Below are 24239 nucleotides of genomic sequence, written 5' to 3' on the forward strand. Positions count from 1 at the left end.
TAAGGCACAGAAAGCATAAGGACACCCATGGTCGCACCGTAGTAAGTGGCAGAGATGGGACTTGCCACAAGCTGTCGGGCTCCAGGGCCAGTGTCCTTAGCCATTACCTCTACACTCAGAGACACTGTGGGACCTTCCAGTTCTTAGGAGCTCCATAACTGAACATAGTGCCTTGCTTAAATGTGTTTGTTTTCTTAATGAGGATTCTTTGTCTACGTCATTAGCTATTTCTCATCTTTCATATGAGAATAAGAGGAACAAAAGGAACCAGCTCTCTGCAGCGTTGGGAGGGCCTCACAGTAGACAAGTCACATTAGCAGCCCTTCTTTTCCTGGCCTGTCATTCCTGAGTGCCTGCTGCATTCTATGAAATTGGGGAATGAGCAGAGTGAGACACAATAAATTCCCTGCCCTTACCAGGCTTCCGTATTTCTTGGGTTCTGGTAGCTTTATATCAAACCTTCAGTGTCCTTGTAATAAAAATATTATCTTAAAGTTTGCTCCTTTAGCGTCCTGTGTGGTGTGGCTTAAAAGAGTCAACAACCTGCTGCTGCTGCTTCTTTTTTTTTTTCAAACTGAGCAAGGGATCTCGTAGGGTTTTTGGTATTGTTGAATATTTGATTTGCCCTCAAGCAGTCAGGGGTGCTTCTGTAGAGAAAAGCAAGTCATTCCACGTAGGAATGTGAGGTGCATACTTTTTCACTAAAGGGTTGCTACTAATGTTTTTCTCACACAGTACAGAAATATTACATTAGTCACAGAAGAGTCGGTGGATGTGGTGCAATGTCAGCGGAACCATCATGCTACTTGGAGGATGTGTTATGAGTTGTGTTTGTGTTGTAGGTAAAGAGGCTTATGAAAGGACGCAATTGTATTTGGGGTTTTATTTTGAAGTGGATGAGAAAGCAACTTACCAGAAACTAAATGTGAAAATTATTTCCACCGAGTATGGTTTAGCTGCTCTCCTAGTCTTGGAAATCAGTGTTTACATTGCATATTATAATTCAATCTGATGTAAATTAAATGGAATGATTTATCATGATCTTTAGCCATGGCACTGTCAACTGGTTATAAGATCAGGTGAGCTCAGAGTGATTTCACCAAGTAAATTTCACTAAGGAAAAGTTGTCTAAAACCTAGCACTTACTTTAGGCAAACTACTAAAATGGCTACTACTTGTTGAATTAGCAAGTTTCATTTGCTGTTAGAGATGGCTGCTTCTCTCTCTCTCTCTCTCTCTCTCTCTCTCTCTCTCTCTCTCTGTGTGTGTGTGTGTGTGTGTGTGTGTGTGTATAGTGATACCAGGGAAGGGAGCAGTTTGGTTCAACTGAAGCTAGTAGCATTAAAAAGTTCTTTAATGAATTTATTTTAGCTAATTGGATTTATATTTTATTTTGTGTCCTCTTCGTAGTAACATTTGGTAAATATTTGTTTATACTGGGTGTTAGGCATTGTGCTAGACATGGGAGTAGAGGGCAGGAGGTGTGCCTTGGTTTCTGCGCTCTAGAAGGTTACTATCTATATAGCTGCTATTTATTGAGTACTACTGTGTGCCAGGCACTGTGGCTTACACACTTTATTTCTAATATCTACTATACCACAATTCTGCAAGGAAGGTATTACTCTTCCCACTTTACAGATGAAAAGACAGAGCTTCAGAGAGGTTATGAACATGCCAAAGGTCACACAGCTAATAAGCAGAGTATAGTTGATAAATATAAAACAGGGTAGTATTAATACCTAGAATGCTTTTAGGAAACATGTAAACCTTGAGAGATGCAAGAAAGAGTTTTTATAGAAAAATCATATGTATTGTCATCATAAGAATCAAAGTAGAAGAAAGAATTTGCTATTCTGTACTACAATTTTGTATGTCAGCTAACATAAGTCTAACTGTATGAATGAAGGAACACCAGATCTCAGTGATTTGATACACTAAATGTTTATTTCTTGCTAATAATAATCTTGATAGATGTCTGCAGACCTGTCTTTTGATCAGGAATCCAGGTTCCCTCCATCTTGTGACATTACCATCTCTATATGTGGCTTCAGGGTCATCCCAGCTGGGGAAGAGAGACCATGGAGATGGCACACTGAGTTGTAAATACTATGACCTGGAAGTATTGCTATTACCCCTGTTCACATTTCATTGGCTAGAACCCGTCACATGGTCTTAACTAACTGCAAGAGGTTAAGAGAAGTCTAGTTTTCCCGTGTGCTCAGGAATGAGAATGATTTATGTGTGAGCACCAGATATCTCTACCATGTGTTTCATTATTTAGTGCCTGGTATGTTATTTGTCAAATTAACATAGTTTGCAGAGAAACCTGAAATAAAATCAAAGAATTATTATTTGTTATACCCAACAGACATATGATGGTTATATCCCTTGATGTTATATTCATCTGTAGCCTGATACTGGAAGTTACCCTGGATCTAAACCCTGTCCAACTGATAGTTCATTTCCCACCACAAACTTAAAGAATAAAATCTTAAGAATGTTGATTCAAGTACTGAAATGGAACATGGCTTCACTTTTTGATCAGTGCAACCAATTTTGTTGTTTTTATTTTAAATACATGATATAGTGCATATGGTACCACTAAAACTTCTGTTATTTTATTAGTTTGTTTTTGCACCAAGCAAAATTTTGGAAAATCCTTAGCATACACATTTTATACTTGGGAAGGATTTAGGTTTCTCTATACATAGTCAAATTTTGCGAGATTGGATGGCCTATTATTAGGTTCCTAGGGGCCATCTACCCAGCTCTTGAATAGAACGGCTCTGGAAATCCCCGTTCTGTTAAAGCTGTTACTTTGCAGCACCATTTGATGCTTTGATCACTGTCTCTTGAAAATGCTCTTAGCTTTATGTCCGCAGCTTCAGTTATCATCTATGTCCTGAATACTTTTCACATTATTTTTCTCCAGCCCAGCTCTCTCTGAGCTCCAGACCTTTATGTGCAACTGCCTGTTTGACTCTCCACCAGCTCAAAATCTGACTTACATCTTCCCTCACGTTCTCTGCTCTAGTGGAGTGGCACCACCGTCCTTCTGGTTTCTCAAGCAACGAGGATTTTTTTCTTGATGCTTTGCTCTACGATAATCCCCATCTAAGTCATTATCAGTTCTATCAACTTCACTTTCTTAAATCTCTCTGAAATCATTTATCTCCATTCTACTTCCGCCATACTGACCCAAGCTGTCATTATCTCTGGCCTGTAATACTGTCCACTTTTGTGCACTGTACCTGGGATGGTCTTTTCAGAATGCTAATCTGATCATGACACCCTCTCACTGAAATCCCATTGTTTTCAGGATTAAGATCTAAATCTTTAACGGGTTTACAAGGCCTTGCGCGTTCTGTTTCTCGTCCGCCTTTCCCACCTCATCTTGCACATCTTTCCCCCTGGTGCTCTCTGCTCTGAGCGTCATTCAGTTCTGTGAACCTGATATGCTCCCTCCTGCCTCAGGACCCATGTGCCTGCTACTCCATGTTTTAGGACTGTGCTGTGCAATACTGCAGTCACTAGCCACCTGTGGCTATTAAAATTGAATAAAATTAAAAATTCAATTCCTCAGTCCCACTATCTCCATTTTAAGTGCTCAGAAGGTGCATGTGGCTAGTGGCTACCATATTAGTGAAGATATAGAACACTTCCATCTTTGCATAAAGTTCTATTGGACAATGCTATTCTAGAATATTCTTTACTACCTTCCACACCCTTCCTCCTGTGTGACTACCTCAAGGGAGCCTTCCCTGTCCTCCCCTTTCAGTTCCTAGTAAAGTCAGTTTTCTTTGTATCTAAGTCCACCAGCCAAAGACTACCATGAACACATCTGTAGTCAAAGTTACATTTATTTAGCTTGCTTCTGCAAGGGGCCCTTAGGGACAACTCAGCAAGAGAGAGTTGGGAGGAGCTCTTGGTAGTGTTTGGGCTTGTTCTGGATGAGTCTAAGAAGGGATCATGGAAGTGACAACCAGCTCTGGATTTCATATGTCAAGACCTTGGGGCAGTCTAGAAACTGGGTACCTCGGTCGTCATTGTTCAGGAGATGGGATGAACAAAGCAGGGCTGAGGCTATCTTTGCCAAGAAGGCATCAGTCCCGCAGAAGGGGGGGATGTTACTCACTTTTGTACCTGTGTTATTGTCTTCTGGGGTTCTGTTGGGAGCATTGCTTATCTTCTGTTGGCCTTGTCCGTGTGCTGTTGGAAGCAGTACATTCTGTTAGAAGCATCAAGGCTGATTGTCAGTGGGACTGATTTTTACTTTCTCGGTGGTGATGTGCTCTCCTAGAACTCTGTTGTTCTTCTTAGAGTGCTTGCACACAGTTTGTAAATTTTTAAATTAATGATTATTTGACTAATATTTTTCATCTACTATGTCGGAAGCTTCATGACAGCAGGGACTGCTTCTCTGTGGTATCCATAGCACCTAGCATGGTGTCTGATGCAAAGTAGATGCTCAGCAAATATTTACTGAAAGAGTGGATGAATGAATAAATGAATCATAAGACCTAAAAAATTGGTGGCTGATCAAAGACATGGAATTATTTCGCTATATCTGATTTTACCACTGTTAAGGAATCATTGTCTTTTCCTAGTAGATTCTTAGTTGATGTCTCTTTCCTCCCACCCAAGGAAAAAACTAGAATTCTAATATTCAACATTTAAATATAACATTCTAATATTCCTTGATGTCTAAAGTCCTTTAAGGATAATCTAGAAAATATATGTTACCATACTTCCTTTACTACCATTTTTCTCAGGCCAAATGATTAAGAAATGTATAGATGCACTGCATCAAATCACAGCAAGGTATGGTGATGTTGGCTGTCTGCCTGCCTTTTGGCATCCTACAAATTATATTAAAATGTTTCCAAACAGTTGTGGAAACTTGGTAATTGTAGTCAGAATGGCCTGAGTGTTTTGGTTCTAATTCTTTCTTTTTTTGACCAAAATTTTTTTTTTTTTTTTTTTTTTTTTTTTTTTTTTGAGGAGGCTGTTCTGAAGCTTTTTATTTATTTATTTATTTATTTATTTATTTTTTTTTTTTTTTTTTTTTTTTAAACATCTTTATTGGAGCATAATTGCTTTACAATGGTATGTTAGTTTCAGCTTCACAACAAAATGAATCAGTTATATATATACATATGTTCCCATATCTCTTCCCGCTTGCGTCACCCTCCCTCCCACCCTCCCTATCCCACCCCTCCAGGCGGTCACACAGCACCGAGCTGATCTCCCTGTGCTATGCGGCTGCTTCCCACTAGCTATCTACCTTATGTTTGGTAGTGTATACATGTCCATGCCTCTTTATTGCTTTGTCACCGTTTACCCTTCCCCCTCCCCATAGCCTCAAGTCCATTCTCTAGTAAGTCTGTGTCCTTATTCCTGTTTCACCCCTAGGTTTTTCATGACATTTTTTTTTTCTTAAATTCCATATATATGTGTTAGCATACGGGTCTCTTGTAGACAGCAAATATATGGGTCTTGTTTTTGTATCCATTCAGCCAATCTGTGTCTTTTGGTGGGAGCATTTAGTCCATTTACATTTAAGGTAATTATCGATATGTGTGTTCCCATTCCCATTTTCTTAATTGTTTTGGGTTTGTTATTGTAGGTCTTTTCCTTCTTTTGTGTTTCTTGCCTAGAGAAGTTCCTTTAGCAGTTGTTGTAGAGCTGGTTTGGTGGTGCTGAACTCTCTCAGCTTTTGCTTGTCTCTAAAGGTTTTAATTTCTCCATCAAATCTGAATGAGATCCTTGCTGGGTAGAGTAATCTTGGTTGCAGGTTTTTCTCCTTCAACACTTTCAATATGTCCTGCCACTCCCTTCTGGCTTGCAGAGTTTCTGCTGAAAGATCAGCTGTTAACCTTATGGGGATTCCCTTGTGTGTTATTTGTTGTTTTTCCCTTGCTGCTTTTAATATGTTTTCTTTGTATTTAATTTTTGACAGTTTGATTAATATGTGTCTTGGCGTATTTCTCCTTGGATTTATCCTGTATGGGACTCTCTGTGCTTCCTGGACTTGATTAACTATTTCCTTTCCCATATTAGGGAAGTTTTCAACTATAATCTCTTCAAATATTTTCTCAGTCCCTTTCTTTTTCTCTTCTTCTTCTGGAACCCCTATAATTCGAATGTTGGTACGTTTAATGTTGTCCCAGAGGTCTCTGAGACTGTCCTCAGTTCTTTTCATTCTTTTTTCTTTATTCTGCTCTGCAGTAGTTATTTCCACTATTTTATCTTCCAGGTCACTTATCCGTTCTTCTGCCTCAGTTATTCTCTTATTGATCCCATCTAGAGTACTTTTAATTTCATTTATTGTGTTGTTCATCGTTGCTTGTTTCATCTTTAGTTCTTCTAGGTCCTTGTTAACTGATTCTTGCATTTTGTCCATTCTATTGTCCATTCTATCTCCAAGATTTCGGATCAACCTTACTATCATTATTTTGAATTCTTTTTCAGGTAGACTGCCTATTTCCTCTTCATTTGTTAGGTCTGATGGGTTTTTATCTTGCTCCTTCATCTGCGGTGTGTTTTTCTGTCTTTTCATTTTGCTTATCTTACTGTGTTTGGGGTCTCCTTTTTTGCAGGCTGAAGGTTCGTAGTTCCTGTTGTTTTTTGTGTCTGTCCCCAGTGGCTAAGGTTGGTTCAGTGGGTTGTGTAGGCTTCCTGGTGGAGGGTACTAGTGCCTGTGTTCTGGTGGATGAGGCTAGATCTTGTCTTTCTGGTGGGCAGGTCCACGTCTGGTGGTGTGTTTTGGGGTGTCTGTAGACTTATTATGATTTTGGGCCGCCTCTCTGCTAATGGGTGGGGTTGTGTTCCTGTCTTGCTAGTTGTTTGGCATAGGATGTCCAGCACTGTAGCTTGCTGGTCGTTGAGTGAAGCTGGGTGCTGGCGTTGAGATGGAGATCTCTCGGAAATTTTTGCTGTTTGATATTATGTGCAGCTGGGAGGTCTCTTGTGGATCAGTGTCCTGAAGTTGGCTCTCCCACCTCAGAGGCACAGCACTGACTCCTGGCTGCAGCACCAAGAGCCTTTCATCCACAGGGCTCCTTAATTTGGGATGATTGGTTGTCTATTCAGGTATTCCACAGATGCAGGGTACATCAAGTTGATTGTGGAGCTTCAATCCGCTGCTTCTGATGCTGCTGGGAGAGATTTCCCTTTCTCTTCTTTGTTCTCACAGCTCCCAGGGGCTCAGCTTTGGATTTAGCCCCGCCTGTGCGTGTAGGTCGCCGGAGGGCGTCTGTTCTTTGCTCAGACAGGACGGGGTTAAAGGAGCCGCTGATTCGGAGGCTCTGGGTCACTCAGGCCCGGGGGTAGGGAGGGGCACGGAGTGTGGGGCGGGCCTGCGGCGGCAGAGGCCGGCGAGAAGTTGCAGCCTGAGGCGCGCCTGTGCGTTCTCCTGGGGGAGTTGTCCCTGGATCCCGGGACCCTGGCAGTGGCGGGCTGCACAGGCTCCCCGGAAGGGCGTGTGGCTAGTGACCTGTGTTCGCACACAGGCCTCCCGGTGGCGGCAGCAGCGGCCCTAGCGTCTCATGTCTGTCTCTGGGCTCCGCACTTTTAGCCGCGGCTCGCGCCCGTCCCTGGAGCTCTCTCAAGCAGCGTTCTTAATCCCCTCTCCTCGTGCACCAGGAAACAAAGAGGGACGTAAAAGTCTCTTGCCTCTTCGGCAGTTCCAGACTTCTCCCCGGACTCTCTCCCGGCCAGCCGCGGTGCACTAACGCCCTGCAGGCTGTGTTCACGCCGCCAACCTCAGTCCTCTCCCGGCGCTCCGACAAAAGCCGGAGCCTCAGCTCCCAGTCCCGCCCGCCCCGGCGGGCGAGCAGACAAGCCTCTCGGCTGGCGAGTTCCGGTCGGCCCGATCCTCTGCGCTGGAATCTGTCCGCTTTGCCCTCCGCACCCCTGTTGCTGTGCTCTCCTCCGCGGCTCCCAAGCTCCCCCACTCCGCCTCCCAAAGCCTCCACCCGCGAAGGGGCTTCCTAGTGTGTGGACACTTTTCCTCCTTCACAGCTCTCTCCCGCTGGTGCAGGACCCGTCCCTATCCTTTTGTCTCTGTTTAGTTTTTTCTTTTGCCCTACCCAGGTACGTGGGGGGTTTCTTGCCTTTTGGGAGGTCTGAGGTCTTCTGCCAGCGTTCAGTAGATGCTCTGTAGGAGTTGTTCCATGCGTAGATGTTGACCAAAATTTTTTATTTGACTAAATTCTATTTCATGCATAAGCATGACAGTCTCTCCTGTTTATTAGAGTTTGGCAACAAAAAGAAAACCAAGCAGGGCTTCCCTGGTGGCGCAGTGGTTGAGAGTCCGCCTGCCGATGCAGGGGACACGGGTTCGTGCCCCAGTCTGGGAAGATCCCACATTCCGCGGAGCGGCTGGGCCCGTGAGCCATGGCCGCTTAGCCTGCGCGTCCGGAGCCTGTGCTCCGCAACGGGAGAGGCCACAACAGTGAGAGGCCCGTGTAACGCAAAAAAAAAAAAAAAGAAAAAAAAAGAAAAAAAAAGAAAACCAAGCAGCCTTGTACAGCAATAGTGAAAATGCCAAGGGTGAGGGTAGCCTACAGTTTTACTGTAGGATAAATATATATATATATATTTTAAAGGCCTCTCTCCCTTTGGCCATATCAACAATCATTTAGGGCCATCATAAAGGATTGTGATGTTTTCCAGGTAGAGTATACATTTAATTTTTTTAAATTATAAAGATAATGTAACCGAATTAAGGATAAATGTTTAAACTCGGAAAAAGTAATATCCATGTCAGTAATATGTCAACTATTTTAATTTTTTCATAGTTCTTGTTTACATGCTCATATTATTGGATTAAGAGTTTTTATTTGTTAGCCCATAGTTGACAGTCTCTTTGAGTCTGAATAGTTGTAGTATATCACATCTTCTTACATCCCCTGGGACATTAGAACCCTAGAATGTATCAGTCCAATATGTTTTAGTAAGCAAGTCTATCCTCAGGCTGCACAGTGCCATGGCATGGGCAATGAACTCATTCAGGGCCTTGCTTATTAATACTGGTTCACCATGTGTTGTTACGGGTTACCACATATTCCTTCAAAGAAGACCTTTGAAATGCATCTTCTCTGTCTTGGAGTCATTTCCTTAAATGTTCTTTTCATCATGCTACCTTCCTACTCCAAAATTTCCTAATTCTTAAATATATTAAGGATCAAAGCAAAGTTCACAACAGCCATAAAATCTTTCCAGAATTTTGCTGATCTTCCTTTCCTGGTAATGTTCATTCTGTACTTTTCCAGTCAGGACACCTGAATAAATGAATGGATGAATGCTTTAACATAGACCTTCATATCTAGTCATTTGCTGTATTTCAGTTTCTTTTGTTGTCATTTTTCATATGAATTTACTCACCTCCTCAACCAATTTTTATATATTTGAGGCAAAGAAAGTGCCTTATATATTTTCTCTATGTCTCTTGGCACCAGTCAGATGCTGAAGCCCCAGAATATTTCCATTTAATGCCTTGTTGATGGGTTGACTGATTGCAAAAGAAACACAAATCTGTATCTTTGAGTCTCTGTCATGATTAATAAACTAGTTAACAAATACTTGTCAGATGCTCCTGGGCTGCGTTTGGGTAAACTTTGAAGGGCAAACTGTCTTCTCGGATCCACGGAGTTTATAAGACTGTATATAAAGAAAGATCCTATGTATGTACATATAAAGTGTGAGGTGAGGGCACACTGCATTCAAGTGATGGTGGTTAGAGATTGTGAAGGAAATTTGGAAAATAGCTGTGAGTAAACCTTTCCGGAGAAGGAAATCTTTGAATTACTTGTCAAAGAATGGAAGTTTATGGCAGAGAAATGAAAGGCAAGACAGTTGTTTCTTAGAAAGAGACACTAGAAAAAAGGCCACAGCAGAAGGTCCAGATCTGTGTGGTCCACCAAGTGCTTTTTCATCAATATTCTATTATATTTACTTTAGGATCAAGAGTTAGGGCTTTTGGTGCATCTACTTTTAAGAAGATTCTAAAGTGTAGCAAAGTGCATCCTACTTGCACTAAATATACAACAACTGAATGTCTGTGGACCCAAGCCTTTTCGCATGTAATACTAAGACTTAGAATTTCCCTCCGCAAAATTACTTTTAACACTCTTGTGATAATGAAGATCTTAGAGAAGGGCATTGAGTACGATCAAGTGATTACTATAGAACAGAATTTTTGTTGTTGTTGTTGTTGGAAGAAGAAAATGTCAGTGTGAACTTCAGTTTCACAATTTTGCCTGAGTATGGAACAGAATTTAATACACATAGATAGAGCTCACCACGTTCCAGGAACTGTTTGTAGTACTTTATCTCTGCTAATGCATTTAATTCTTCTCATCACTATAAGTAGGCATTTTACAGCTGAAGAGAATACGGCACTTGCCTCAGTCTACATAGGCAGCAGGTAAAAGAGCTAGAACTTGACCCTAGAACTTGACTCTAGAAAGTCTTGCTCCAAAAACTATGCCCCAGAGCTCTAAATACTGCTTTATGATACACTATGTGGCTTCTCTGTAATGAGTATTCTGTTAACTCAGAATTTGTGGCTTTTGGAATAAGTGTTGGAGATAAGAAAATGGAAGAGATGTTTACATGTTTGAGGAAACAGTTTCCAGCACCTGGAGACAATTAGGAACACCTGTGGACGTGTCAATGTGGACATGTGAATAAAAGCACAAATGCATTTTCTGTTGAATGTAATTCTCAGTGTGCAGGTGGTATGCAAGTTCTATACACAAATGGTAACTATTTTCACTGTAATTGAAAACATAATACCAAAAAAATGTGTAATTTTCTTTTCTAAAATGAGGATAAAACAGTTTGGATACATTTGTCACTTTTTTTTTTTTCTGCATAATGACTCACTATTTGTTTTAATTTTGATGACTTTTAAATTTTGCAGAAATTCCGGAGTGCTTCAGTTGGGGCTGAGGAGTACATGTACGACCAGACATCAAGGTAGGTTACAGGAGATGCCCCTAGAAGCTGATGAACTGATAACTGTTTAAATGTATCGTCAAGTTATACTTTTACACCTTTAAAAGAAATTCTTTTCTCTACACAATGACTTCTAAATTACTGTTTCCAGTCTTGATCAATTTTCTGAGACCTACCTGTACCCTTCCTTTGTCCTTTTGCTGCTAGACATCCCTTCTTAGGTGTTCCTCTAAACCTCAGGCACTTGGGCCTCCAGCACAGCATGTACGTGTCTTTTCCTCTTCTTTCCTTCCTTCTTCACTTGCTTCACATCTGTTCTTCCACTTTTATTTCTTGTTGTGCCTGATGATGCCATCCTCCCAGCCACACACTCCAGAGGTGCAAGGTGCTTGCCTTCCTGCTACACGTTCATGGCATTTGCCAAGTGCTGGATGTCCTATCCCCCTGTCCTGTCTCTTCCAATTTACTCTTGTGTGTATGCTTCTGAGCTGTTGCAACATAACAGGTTGCCCTGCCAGCACTTTCTTTTCCCTTCCATTCCACTTTGGCCATTTCTTCCTACTAGCTGTCACAGACTTTGGTGCCTTCCATCTTCCAGCAATGAGATAGGGATTGAGGATAAGTTATAACCTGTCCTTAAAAGAGGCCCATAGACTTTTGCAGGAGACCTGTGTGATGTCATACAAATTGCAATACATTTGCAAAATGATGAGTCCTGCTACAGAGATACATGAATAGACAGCTGAGATGACCTGCAGGCCTGGGTGTGTGGGGGGTGTGAGTGGGATGGGACCAGAGGAAAGCTTTACAAGAAGCAGCATTTGAACTGGATCTTGATGGATTATCAGGAGTTTTCCAGGGAAAGAAGGAGGATTAAGAACATTCTAGGTAGAGGGGCCACATGTTCAAAGTCCCTGTTCGTGATCATGCCTGTAGACAGGAGAGAATGGCAAGGATGAATTAATCCATCCCATTTATAAAACTTATCAGTGATTTCACCATTTCAGACAGAATAAGACACCAATTCCTTATGAAGGTAGTTGGGGCCCTCTATGTGCTGGTCCCTTTTTACTGTAAACCTTGTCCCCCACTGTTTTTCTTGGCCCTTTACTTTTACATGTATGGCCCTCTTCTCCTCTCTCTGTTTCTGCTTGAAGCCCTCCTGCCCCTTCAGGGTCTTGCTCTAGCCTCAGGCTCCCCAGTCACCCTCTCCAGATTCCCCCAGCCAGAATTTGGGTGTGCAGTGGTGGTGAAGGGTAGGGGAGAGGCAGAGAAGATAAAGTTCCAAATGACCTTCTAAAACGTGGAAATACATGTATAATTTGCATGCTGTCAATCCAGATAACCATGCAGCCAGCTATCAGGCCAGTGAAAAGAGCAACGACCTACCAGTCATGTGACCTGGTGTCTCTTTCTGCTGCTGTCATTGTCTCCAGGGGTGAGCAAGTTTCTCAGTCTCTCCTCAGCTGTGAAATGAGGAAAGTGGTTCTCATCTTGTGTTGTGGATGAGCTTGGGGGACGTGAATCCCTTGAAATTATATTAAAAATCATTAGTGTTCATATGTGCTTTTATCTGGGAAGAGGGTTCACAGCTTTCTTCATGGTTTTCAAGCAGTCTGTGCCCTAGACAAGTTGCACGCTCCTGGTCTAGGTGATTCCTAATATCCTGTCCAGGTCTCAAACTTTATGATTCAGTGGGTTATCTTGAAATTGCTTTTTCTAGGCAAAATGACAGTGGAATTGGTTCTGTCTTGAATGATTTATTTCCCACCTTATTCTAAGACCCATATTCTGGAATTTGCTTTGTTTATCAGCTTAAGCCTAAGATTTTTATCATGGAAGAGGAATATTATTTTGCCCTTCAAATTTCTTTCTCATTATAAAAGTGAAAAAAAAAATCAAACATTGCAGAAATAGTCAACATAGAAAGCAAGAGTCCCCCATAATCTTGTAAGTAGATCATTTGAAGAGGCAAACTTCAGTCATTTTTGCACACAGCCTTTCACAGACTGAAATTAAAGAGCTAAAAAAATAGATAGACCCAGTGAAGAGCCTCTGATGATTCTCAGGAAACACACAAAGCACTTGTAATTGGATCATCACTGTGTGCCGTCCTGCAGTGTGACAGAAATAAATATTCTGAATGAGCATCTTAAATAAAAAGATTTGACTCGTATCCGTTGCTCGTTTTAAACAATGGGCATATTCTTCAAAGTTGGGAAAATCAGTGTTTTTATTTTATAAGTTAACTTATATTTGTAAAATATTAGGGAAATTATTAAGAGCAGGGATCTGCAAACTTGTTTTCTGTAATGGGCTAGATACTAAGTATTTTAGGTTTGGCATACTACACAGTCTCTATCACAGCTACTCAGCCCTGCTGTGGCAACGCAAACAAACAAGTGTAGCTGTGTTCTAGTAAAACTTTATTTACAAAGAACAGGCAGCTAGCTGGCTTTGGCTGACAGACCATTGTTTGCAACCTCCTGATTTAGAGCAGTGACCCTGTCATGAGTTCTTTTGCAGGCTTAAAAAACAAAACCCCCAAATCAAAACATACTCCCTGTTATGGAGCTAGATTCCATATAGATTTCAATAATGAATGAGTTCTAGATTTTTACATTTTGAACTATCTTAAAGTGGGATGTAGCTATTTGCAACACCTTGGCTAGACAAAAGAAAGTTGGTATACGGATGAATTGAACAAAAGCATTCACATATTTGGCTTGTTGCTAGGATGAAAGTGGCAAATTTTAGCGATTCTTAAGTTCAGGCATTACCAAGGACCAACTAAAACCTAACAGAGGCTCCCCCAGCTCCGCCTGGCACAAGTAGTCGGGCACATTGTGGACTTTCTCCCCTTCTAAACCATCTGGTTTATGGGCCACTATTAGAAATGTTGTGTGCAGTGTACTAACAGTGACCTTTGGTATGGTCTCATCTCTTTTGCCATGTGCTGTGTTTTGTCTCTGAAATGGAGTAAACGTTGGTTAATATTCATACAAAATGCTATTGATGTGAAATTGATCCAGAAGCCAGAAATGTCCAAGTGAATGAATCTGACCGCTATTTGTCTTCTGTTCACAGTGGCACATTTCAGTACACCCTGGAAGCCACCAAATCTCTCCGTCAGAAGCAGGGGGAGGGCCCCATGACCTACCTCAACAAGGGACAGTTCTATGCCATCACGCTCAGCGAGACGGGGGACAACAAGTGCTTCCGACACCCCATCAGCAAAGTCAGGGTAAGGGCCTCATTTCTCCAGTAAAGCACAGAGGGATCAGGTGAAAGCAGTGACTACCTGCCAGCCTTGTGGAAGGGCATGGAAAAAATCCCAAAATAAATAATTCTAGAACAAATGTCAGAGAGTTGGGGCAAGAGAACTTACTGGCTTGCAGTTTATCATTTTAATCAGTAACTAATAAACCCCAGGGAAGGGACGTGGTTGGAACATGCTTTCTGACTGTATCCGAGGAATTTCCCCAGCTTCATTCATTGCCTACGTGCTACCTAGTTGTTGTCGTCGTTGTTTTCAATCAAATGATGTGCAGTTTTCAAGTAAGCAGCTGTAAGTCAGAGCGTATGTGTGGGCAGGAAAGAGCTGGGCTTTCTTCTGGAAAGGAGGGTGCAATTCATTCCGCGTCCCTGGGCCCTCCGCAGCTTTGCTAAAAGACTTCTGCAGCCTGGCACTTACTCAGGAGTCAAGAGGTGGGCATGATATGATCCCTACCAGGAGTGACTTGGAGGAATTTTCACATTCACGAGTTATTAGTTCTATTTGTGGGACATGAAACTGCCTTGGAAGCCTGCCAGCTTCTGGCATTCTCGCTACTGCCAAGAAGGGAGGGAACTGGTAATCCCTGTCGACTGAAAAGGAGAATTATAGCAGAGCTCTCAAAAGAGGCTGAAGGAGTTTCCTGCCCTGTTGTAAAATGATTTATGCTGCTGTGTGCGTGGTGTGCACTCCTAAGCTCTTTCTTCTGCGTACTGAGAAAGGAGCGCCGGGCTGTGCCGAGCCCAGTGAGTTTACCCCAACCCAGATTCCCAGGCAAAGGTAACCCCTGAGGTAGAAGAGAAGAGAGTGTCCAGGCACCTGCTGGCCGGTTTGCCTGTTACTAGCTTTTAGGTAAAATCGTTGCAGTGCTGCTTTCTTGAATCAACCCGGTTTTACGGCTTTGTTTCCATGAGAAAGACAGGGAAGAATTGCTGCTCGTTTGTCCAGCAGGCCTTTCTCCCTCCGAGGCCATCCCAGTTCCAGATCAGAGTGACAGGAGGCAGGAGGCAGGGCAGTTGAGAGTGAGGGGAAAGACAGGGAGGATGTGGGACTAACGACCCACCTGAGGCTGAACCCGTGGCAGGTGGAAGAGTGCTGAGTGTGCCCTCCAGAGGAGCTAGTATGTTCCAACCCTGAGGTCAAGGCTACGGTGGAGGTATGCTGTCAGCCACAGCGGCATCATCGTCACCGTCAATCATCATCATCCCCATCATCACAACAACCAGAGCCACCATATAACAGCTAGTTTTTATTGAGTGTATCTTCTATGTGCTGGGCACTGTGTTAAGCACTGTACGTCTAGTAACTCGTTGAAACTAACAACCGCCCTATGAAATAGGCATTCCTTTTATAATGTTACAGATGAACAAACTTGGCCTTTTAGAAGCTAGCAACTGACCAAGGTTACATAGCTCAAACGTGAGGGAACTGGGTTATATCCCCAAGCAGTCAGACCCCTGAACCTACTCTCTTAACCACTAAGTGTACTGTGTTGAGTAGCATGGAGGCCTGAAAGGTAGACGGATTTTAGCATGGAATCCACCTCTGGAAATATATCCTAGAATTTGTATCCTAAACCCTCACATGTGGATGCCTGGTAAGAAGACACTGGATACATATTCTTAAAAAAAAAAAAAAATCTTGTAAATTACAAGTGTGTAACTCATGTATACACCTTGGTAACAACACTGTTATCATCACCCTGAAAAGATAACGCATGGTTAGTAACCTGAGGCCATGACAACAGTTTGTAGTGCAGGAACTTTTCCAAGAATTTTCTTTCATTGAAATCATGGAAATAATTACATATAGAAATTTTATTTCCTTCTGTTGCATTTTGCCTAAAACCAAGAGCCTTCCTTCTCTTAAGGACTTCAGTCTAACAGCCTTGGAGAGTAGGATGGCCCTTCTCAGAATGGATCTTTCTTACTCCTAGGCTCTGTTAGAGCCAGCAGTGTGGAGAAATGAGGGATGCACTTGGAACCTCCTAGCGCTGATTTCTGAGAACAGCGTTGCATCCCATGTCGAAGCGTAGCCGTGGTAATAGCAGTTTCAAACGGCCTTTCTCCTTACCACTGGAAAAATACATTTCCATCCCAAGAATACGCCATTTTAGTCATGTGCTAGAAAAAATTACCTGAAATGTTCTTTTTATTTTGGAACAGACAGAAAAAAACACCAGGAGGCTGGGCAGTAAACTCTTACGTATAAATGGAAAAGCCTGCGGAAGGGGGAGGGAGGATGGAGAGAGGCTGAGCCCAGAGCTCCACCAGCCCAGCCAGTGGATCCCTTTCTTGTCAGCTCTCCTCCATGCCTTTGAGGGTCTGCCGCTTGTGAATGCAAAGAGTATGGATGCATATTTCTAAACTAGCTTTTCTAACAAACACCTGCTTTCTTGTGTAACAGATGTTTACATACCACTGGGAATAAGCCAGATTTTGACCTGACAGTTCAGTCACAAACACATATTTGGTATCTCTTATTTGTCGGGCACCAGGGCCCCCGTGGTGAGTGACTCTGTCCCAGCCCTCATTGAGATAGGCATCGGTGGGAAGACATTGCCATGGACTGAATCATTGTAAATAATTAGGTAGATGACTACAAGTCTGTGAAATGCTTCAAAGGAGAAGTTATTAAAGAATGGGAGTCATTGAAACACTCTTCTGGAATAGCAGAAAAATGTCTAAGAAGTAGTTTGCATATGGAATGAGGGGGGGAGTATATTCCTGGATACGGTATTCCTCATGCTGTAATTACAGGGGTTTTGCTTTTTGTTTTTTTGGTTTGTTTATTTTTGATACCTCCTCCATCTCATAAATGACAATGAATTAACATATATTTAGTTGAACAAGGCTGTAACTTAGAAGTGAAAGCAGTTTGGGATACTTATTTCTACAAGACATTATTAGTTTCTCATGCTCATTTTAAAAGTACATCCACATATTTTTATAAATCACATAGTTGACCTTGTAGCTTTTGGTCTCTGAAATATCTGTAGCTTAGATCTTCGTTCATCAATATGAGCTCATCTTTTAGTATTTCTCTCATTATTCCCACTAATCCAGCCAGAGGCACTTAATTAGGCCAGAAACAGATGTTTGCTCCTTTACAAAAGCACCAAATTCTATGTTTAAGGATATGAAATTTCAAAAATGTTCTTGTTTCCAGTACAAGAAAAAAATCTTTTTTGGTATGCCCACTCAGCTCACACAGTAATAAATTTGCTGGTAAATTGGATAATCTGTTTGTTTATGATTCATGGTGAAAATGATGTAGCGTTCTTTTTCACTATGTGCTGTTCTCGTTTCCCATTCATTTTTTTAAAGTAGTCCCATTTTCAAACAAGACAAACCATTCGCCTGGGCTTGTTGGGCTTTTCTAAAGCAAGAAAAACAAATTTACAGAAATTACAGCAACCCACCTCTGATAGAACTTCTAGAACTGGAGAGTGTGTGAAGCAGGAGGTGCTGAACAGAAAGTAAGCTCCGTGGTTCTCCCCCTCTGCAGAGCGTGGTAATGGTGGTCTTCAGTGAAGACAAAAACCGGGACGAGCAGCTGAAATACTGGAAGTACTGGCACTCTCGACAGCACACGGCCAAGCAGAGGGTCCTCGACATCGGTAAGTTGACCTTGACCTCCCGGCACGGTCTTTGGTAAACTGCCATGTTGTCATGATGCAAAGGAGAGCCCAGCCCAGAAATCACAGCTGGGACCCACATCACTCTCATGAGGTGCCAGCCACTAGTCTGTGCACCTTTCCTATGTTTTAGTACATTTAGTACAAATCAGGCTGAGAAGTCAAAATCAGGCTAAGCTGAGAGCAAAACACTTTTCGTTCCATAAAAGTCAACTGTGTCTCCTATAATAATAGATTTAGCTTTGCAACGGCCGTGCCAGTTTCTAAAATATATTTCCATGCCCTCTTGTGTTTGAGCCTAATGATTGGCAGGCAGGCCAGAGGAACTGTTATCCCCCTGTGGCGCGAATAACCTCAGCTCATTTGGTTCTAGGGTACTTGCGAAGGTCACGTGACTAGATACAGCATCCTCGTTCTCTAATTCTCCATCCCATGTTCCTTCCATCCAAACACATGTCTAGTGCAAATGATCCTAGGTGATCAGACAAATGCAATGTTTGAGAGAGCTTTCCCGGCAGCAGAGAAGGAATGGACCTGCCAAGTGCATTTTCTGGAATCTGTACATTCCTACACATGATGTCTGTTCTTCAGAGACCTAGAGCCCTCTGGACAAGACTCAGAGTCCCGTCAGGAAAGCAGAGCCCACACCAGGTGGTTCCGTGGAGATAATTCATTGCCAGAGTTGGGAGGGCTGAAGGCACCGTGAGACAGTGCAGACAGGAGCAACAGCATGAGTCAGCTGCTCTTAGCTGGAGGGCCAGAGGATCGAAGGGAGAGGTGCTAGTGTTGTGAGAGCTGCCCAGCAGGAACAGGCACCAGCTGGAGCTGGGACCAGCTTTCCAAGAGCAGGCAGAACCTCAGAGGAGTCGCTGCCAGAGACACCCCTCAGTGCCAAGAGGGCAGGGGGAGAGGGGCTGCCCTGGCTTCGCCCTGCCTCCCAGTCTCCACCAGTGCTTCCCGGTGGCCACATTACCCTGAAGCAGAGGGCACGTGACCCTGGCACATGCACTTTGCAGGAATCAACCTCTGAGACACAGAGCAAAGCAGGGGAAGTCAGGGATTGCATCTCAAAGTACCTAGAAATTACTTAAAAACGCAGTAATACAGTAAGTCCCCTACCAACGAACGAGGTCCCTTCCAAGAGTGCGTTTGCAAGTCCAATTTGTTCGTAAGTCCACCAAAGTTAGCCTAGGTACCCAACTAGCACAATTGGCTATATAGTACAGTACTGTAATAGGTTTATAATACTTTTCACACAAATAATACATAAAAGCGAACACAAAAAACGAAGAAAACATTTCTAATCTTACAGTACAGTACCTTGAGAAGTACAGTAGTACAGTACAATAGCTGGCCTACAGGGGCTGGCATCGAGTGAACAGGCAAGAAGAGTTACTGACTGGAGGAGGGAGAGGAGGTGGGAGACGGTAGAGCTGAAGGGTCCTCAGCAATAGGAGACGGAGGGCAGGCTGCAATTTCACTCAGGCCTGACGCTGATGGCACGGGTTCTGCTTCCTTGCTGGATTCAATTCTATCTACCCTCTTGAAAAAACGATCCAGTGATACTGTACCACTGTACTCTGTACTGTACTGTACAGTAAAGTACACAAAAGCACCACCACTTGCAGAGGACGCACGCAGGTGACAATGCACACCAGACACGTGAGCTAACTTACATGACTGGACACGTGAACACAGGTTCGAATCTTTGAAAGTTCACAACTTGAAGGCAGGAGACTTAATGTATATGTGTTTCTAAGTAATTTTAACACTTTATCTACTTGCTGCTTCCATGAGAAATAAATCATTTCTCATTTATAGGCTTTATTTTCACATTTTGCAGACCAACAGCGTACAGCCCCAGTGAGGATAGGCCAAGCAAGGTTTCCACTGTGTTGGATACCAGAGGTGTTAATGAACCATTAAAAGGATGTTTACTTTGATTTCTTTCGCATTGTAACGAAGGATTTTTCAGACCTTCCATCTCACACTTGCTAGGGCCCCTTGACCAATGGCAGAGAAGTTAGTAACTAGGTGAGGGTTAGAGACTCACTGTAGAACATATTGAAACTAACTTGCTGTTTTTTCTTGCAAAATGGCTACACCACTCCTCCCCCTTCCCCCCTGCCACACATACACATCTGTAAACTCATCAAGCTTATTTATCTAATGAACTAGGAAGCCGAGGTCTAGAGAGGCTCACTGACCCACCTTTCCAAGTGACTTGTCCTCAGATAATTAGGGCAGGAATTAGTGCAAGAGCTGGGATAAAAACAATCTTCCTCACCCAGGTCATACCCTGAACCCCCGAAACTGACTGACTAGGGCGAAGGATTTGGGGATACTTGCCATAACCTGCTTTGCAGCCAATCTGCACAGAGCAGAGGAACAATTTTATTTTATTTGAAAAGTTTAGCCTTATAATTATTGCCCAAGAAAATGAGAGGAGCAGTTAAATAGAAATATGGACCAGGTCCAAATAAGGCAAATAATAAAAGCATTTTCCTGGCATACCTATTGGTTTAAATTTCATGTCGTTACAAGGTTTACTTTTCTTAGACTAGAATGATCTCTCAGGTCTCATACGATTTCAGATCTTACCTCTTTGCTTTATCACCTCTTGCCTGCCTTTTCTCCCTCGTGTAACCCTTTACACATGTGTGTGTGCCCACATGTACACACACGATTCATCATTGAGATGTGTGACTCTTACCAAGTAGCTTCATGGCCACTTGGGCAACTTGCTCTGAATCTGAGGTGAAGACACTGAATCAACCCCTTAGCTTCAAATGGAAAATCAATTTTCAGACCACAGTCTCTACCCCTAATCTCAACCTGACAGGATTAGGAAATATGCAAAAACTCTCATCTAATTCATTCTTGTACTAGATTAAAAAAAAAAAAATCAAGCCCTTTGTTCCTCTGCCAGTGGGTGGTTAACACCATTTCCAATACAATGGGGAAGTTGATGCTGCCACAGCACATGTGTCTGTGTGTGGAAGCCGTCACCGGTAGTCACTATGCAGGGCCGTGTAGAGAATGTTCGTGTGGCTGTACCTTGGCTGCTGAGGGGGTAGGGAGGCCCAAGAGTGTGTATGCTATACCGTTGTCATTTGGGGTTGAGAACCTTCTAGTAGCCTGCAGAAGAAAAGGAAGGATCCAAAATTATGTAATGTGTTATCTTTCTTCACCTCCATGAACTGGAGGTTAAAGTCAGGGCTCCAAAGTTGCAGTTCCCATGCCTCCACCAGCCACTGTGGTCAGCAGGTTCAGCTGAGCCCTGCAGGTAGTGAACTTGAAGCTCATGTTAGAGACTGAGATGAGGCCCCTTTTGCTAAAACAAGCATTCATAACCTTGGTCCTTGGGGTCTGTGGGTGTGGGCTACAGGGGAACCTCAAACTCCTCAAATTACGCGTAACACAATTTTGTGTGTATGGGTGTGCACATCCTTTCCTCTCCTTTCCGGGGGTGCCTGGGACAAGCAGCCTGTCTCCAGCACGCGGCCTCCCTCCCTCCACTCCAGGAGAAGCCCGATGGAGCTCTTACCTCTCTTTGTGTCTTTCCTTCTTCAACATCCCCTCAGCACTCACACTCAAGGATTCTCCTGGCATCTCTTGCACCTGAAATAATCATGCCTGGAGAACATTCTGCATCTTCCCTGACATAAGTCTGTCTCCCTTGGATAAGATTGTTGGCTGTTCTTTGTGGCTACTCTTCATCTCCCACATACTCTTGATGCTCTGAGTAGCCCCTGTGTGCTGGCTGCCTGGTGGGAGAGGACCCTCTGCGTCCCCGATGGAGCCCTGTCTGTGGATCCGTGGAAAGGAGAGTGAGAGCCTGAGGGCCAGGGAAGGAGGCTGCCCCTCAGAGCACGTGGCGCCTCAGCTCCCAGCTTCCTGTGTGCTGAGTGGAGTTCTCGGTGAGGCCATCCCTGCCTCACACCAGTGACATCCCTCCTTGAGTGGATACTCCCATGATGCCCAGCTTGTTCCCTCACTTCTTGGAGGCTTTGCCTGTTGTCACCTTATCAGAGAGACCTTCCCTATCGCCTTACCCAAAGTCACCCCCTCATCACTCTCAAGCTCCCTTAATTTTAGTTTACTGCAGACAGCTTGTTATCACCTAACATGTTATTATGAATATATGTTTCTATTTCTTATTGTGTGCCCCCTCCTACTAGAATAAGCCTGTAAGAGCAGGCACTTGTCTGATTTGTTCTCTGCTCCAGCCCCAATGCTTAGCACAGAGCCCAAGTCATCGTGAGTGTTCAATAAATATTTCCTGAAGGAATGAATGAGTGAATGAATGAATGAATGAACAAATGTATGGATGAAACTCTTACTACAGTGACGGGAGGCAGGCTTTCGAAGGAGTGAACTGTGTCTTAATAAAAGCTCCCATGTGTCTGTTGCCTTCTTTGTACTGGGCTCTTTCTGTGCATCAGACATAAACATTTTGTCCTTCCTCCTGAAAACAACTTACTTTGTTGTTTAAAAACTGAGATGGTGAGGGGCTAAGAATTTTACCCAGGGTCAAATCCCTGGTAAGTGAAGATGGAAACCCAGGAATGCTGGAGTTTGCACCCCTTGTTTTATTTTTTTATTATTCTGTGTCTTTACTCCACTGTCTATTGTCTTTGTATCCTGACCTGTAGATAGTTCTTGGCCCCCATCAGGCCATGCAGAGTGACTGCACACATTCATGAATTGACCTTGCATTGAGGTCCTTCTTCTCTCCTCTACGCCTTTCTCTCCAGACATTGAGAACATCTTGCACTCTGGGTGGTAGGACTCTTGGCCGCTACTAGTTCTGATGTTTCTGAAAGCCAGTTCGGAGACGTGGTTCTTGTACATTAGGCCATAAACTCTGTTGGTGGGGAAGGAAGCATTAGCAATTAGCTCTTACTGGATATAAGTACAACAAGCCAACCCCAGCCCACGTGCCTTCTGCTGCTGGGCAAAGCACACAAGCAGAGTTCTCCAGGTTTCACAAGTTCTTTCTTGGGAGCTCATCGGATAACAGAATTATTCCAGGTCATAGATACGTTTACATTCTGCAGCCCAGAGATTGTCCCTGTGCCAATTGTACCTACTGTATGGAATCGCCGCTTTGACGATATCTGTCGTTTGCTCCTCTCTGAGGGTGAAAGCCCCTAAGGGGACATGGAGTTAGTGCCGGTCCCATCTTAGTTACCACCAGCTTGCAGAAAGGCAGAGTGATTCCACATTCGCTGAGCAAATGGACCCTTTGTTAGGAACAGGCAATTCAGAGATACATAAATAGGGTGGAGCCCCCTCCTCGAACTGCTCAAGTCTGGAGGCAAGAAGATGACCAGCTAAGATACCACGCGTGAGGGGCACATGGGAAGAGCCCTTCCCTGAGATGTTTCTAAGACCCCTCGGAAAAGATAACAAGAGTGGCTGAGCTCGAAAAGGTGGCGGAGAGTGCTGTGAGCCAGGGAAGCAGCCCACGCGGAGGTGCAGGAATCCAGACAGAAAAACCAGAGTGAGATTGGCGCGTAATTTTATAAAATCTGGTAAAACTGTTGGCAAAGATGGGAGGGGTGGAAACTCTCGCGCATGCTGGTGGGAGTGTCATCGATTCACCTTACACAGGGAGTGGGGAGGAGGGAAGTCCCGAGTAAACTGGGTTGAGAAAATGAGATTGAAGGCTATGGTGGCTGTGGAGGCGCTTGCTTTTTTCAGGGGAATCTTAGAGCACCAGGGATATGAAGTATAGATGGAATTTGGGTCTCAGGCTCTAAGAGGAGCCCCATTTAAAGCTGTTTCCATGAGGTACGGGCTGAAGCTCCAGGTCTACCGTGGAGGCTGAACGAGCCCAGCTGGGTGTTTAAGGGTCCAAGGCCCAGAAGGTTCCAGGTATTAGAGGGCCATTGACAAATACCACATGTGTCCTGGTGGTAACGCCCAGAGCTGCAGGTGGAATGTTGGGGAAATGCTACCTCTCAGACCGTGGGGTGGGTCTTTGCGGAGGAACATCACCACACCAGATGCTGAGGGGAATTAAGCTCAGGGTTTCTCGTCCTCTGCTGCTTTGACATTAGCTTGGCTCCAGAGTCTTGGTTTGCAGTTTTGTTGGGGAGCTATTGAAAAGTGTGTGTTTATACTCTTTTATATTGAGGTGTAACATGCATACTTTGTATTTTGCTAATTCAGTTTTTCTACTGTTGAACAGAATGGGCTTTAGAGATCCAGGAATACGTAAGTGAGGGTTCATAAAAGTTGTCACTCACCCAGGTGGATGTGTTGCATTCACTTTTCAGTCCTCGCAGAACTCTGACAAGGAGGAGACTGGGAATAAATAAAGGCAAAAGGAATATGGTGATGAGGTGGTATTTCTCTTCA

General features: G+C 43.5%; 1 protein-coding gene across 1 annotated transcript in view; it reads left to right on the forward strand.

Annotated features, from left to right (window-relative positions):
- Nucleotides 1-24239, forward strand: part of GRHL2 (grainyhead like transcription factor 2) — a 157433-nt gene that overhangs the window by 53126 nt on the left and 80068 nt on the right. Inside the window, exons 5-7 of the mRNA XM_060287348.2 lie at nt 10928-10983; nt 14050-14206; nt 17744-17855. Coding sequence (XP_060143331.1) covers nt 10928-10983; nt 14050-14206; nt 17744-17855 — 325 coding nt within the window. The remainder of the gene's footprint in view (nt 1-10927; nt 10984-14049; nt 14207-17743; nt 17856-24239) is intronic.

The sequence above is a fragment of the Globicephala melas genome, chromosome 17 (assembly GCF_963455315.2).
Source record: "Globicephala melas chromosome 17, mGloMel1.2, whole genome shotgun sequence".
NCBI classification, from domain to species: Eukaryota; Metazoa; Chordata; class Mammalia; order Artiodactyla; family Delphinidae; genus Globicephala; species Globicephala melas.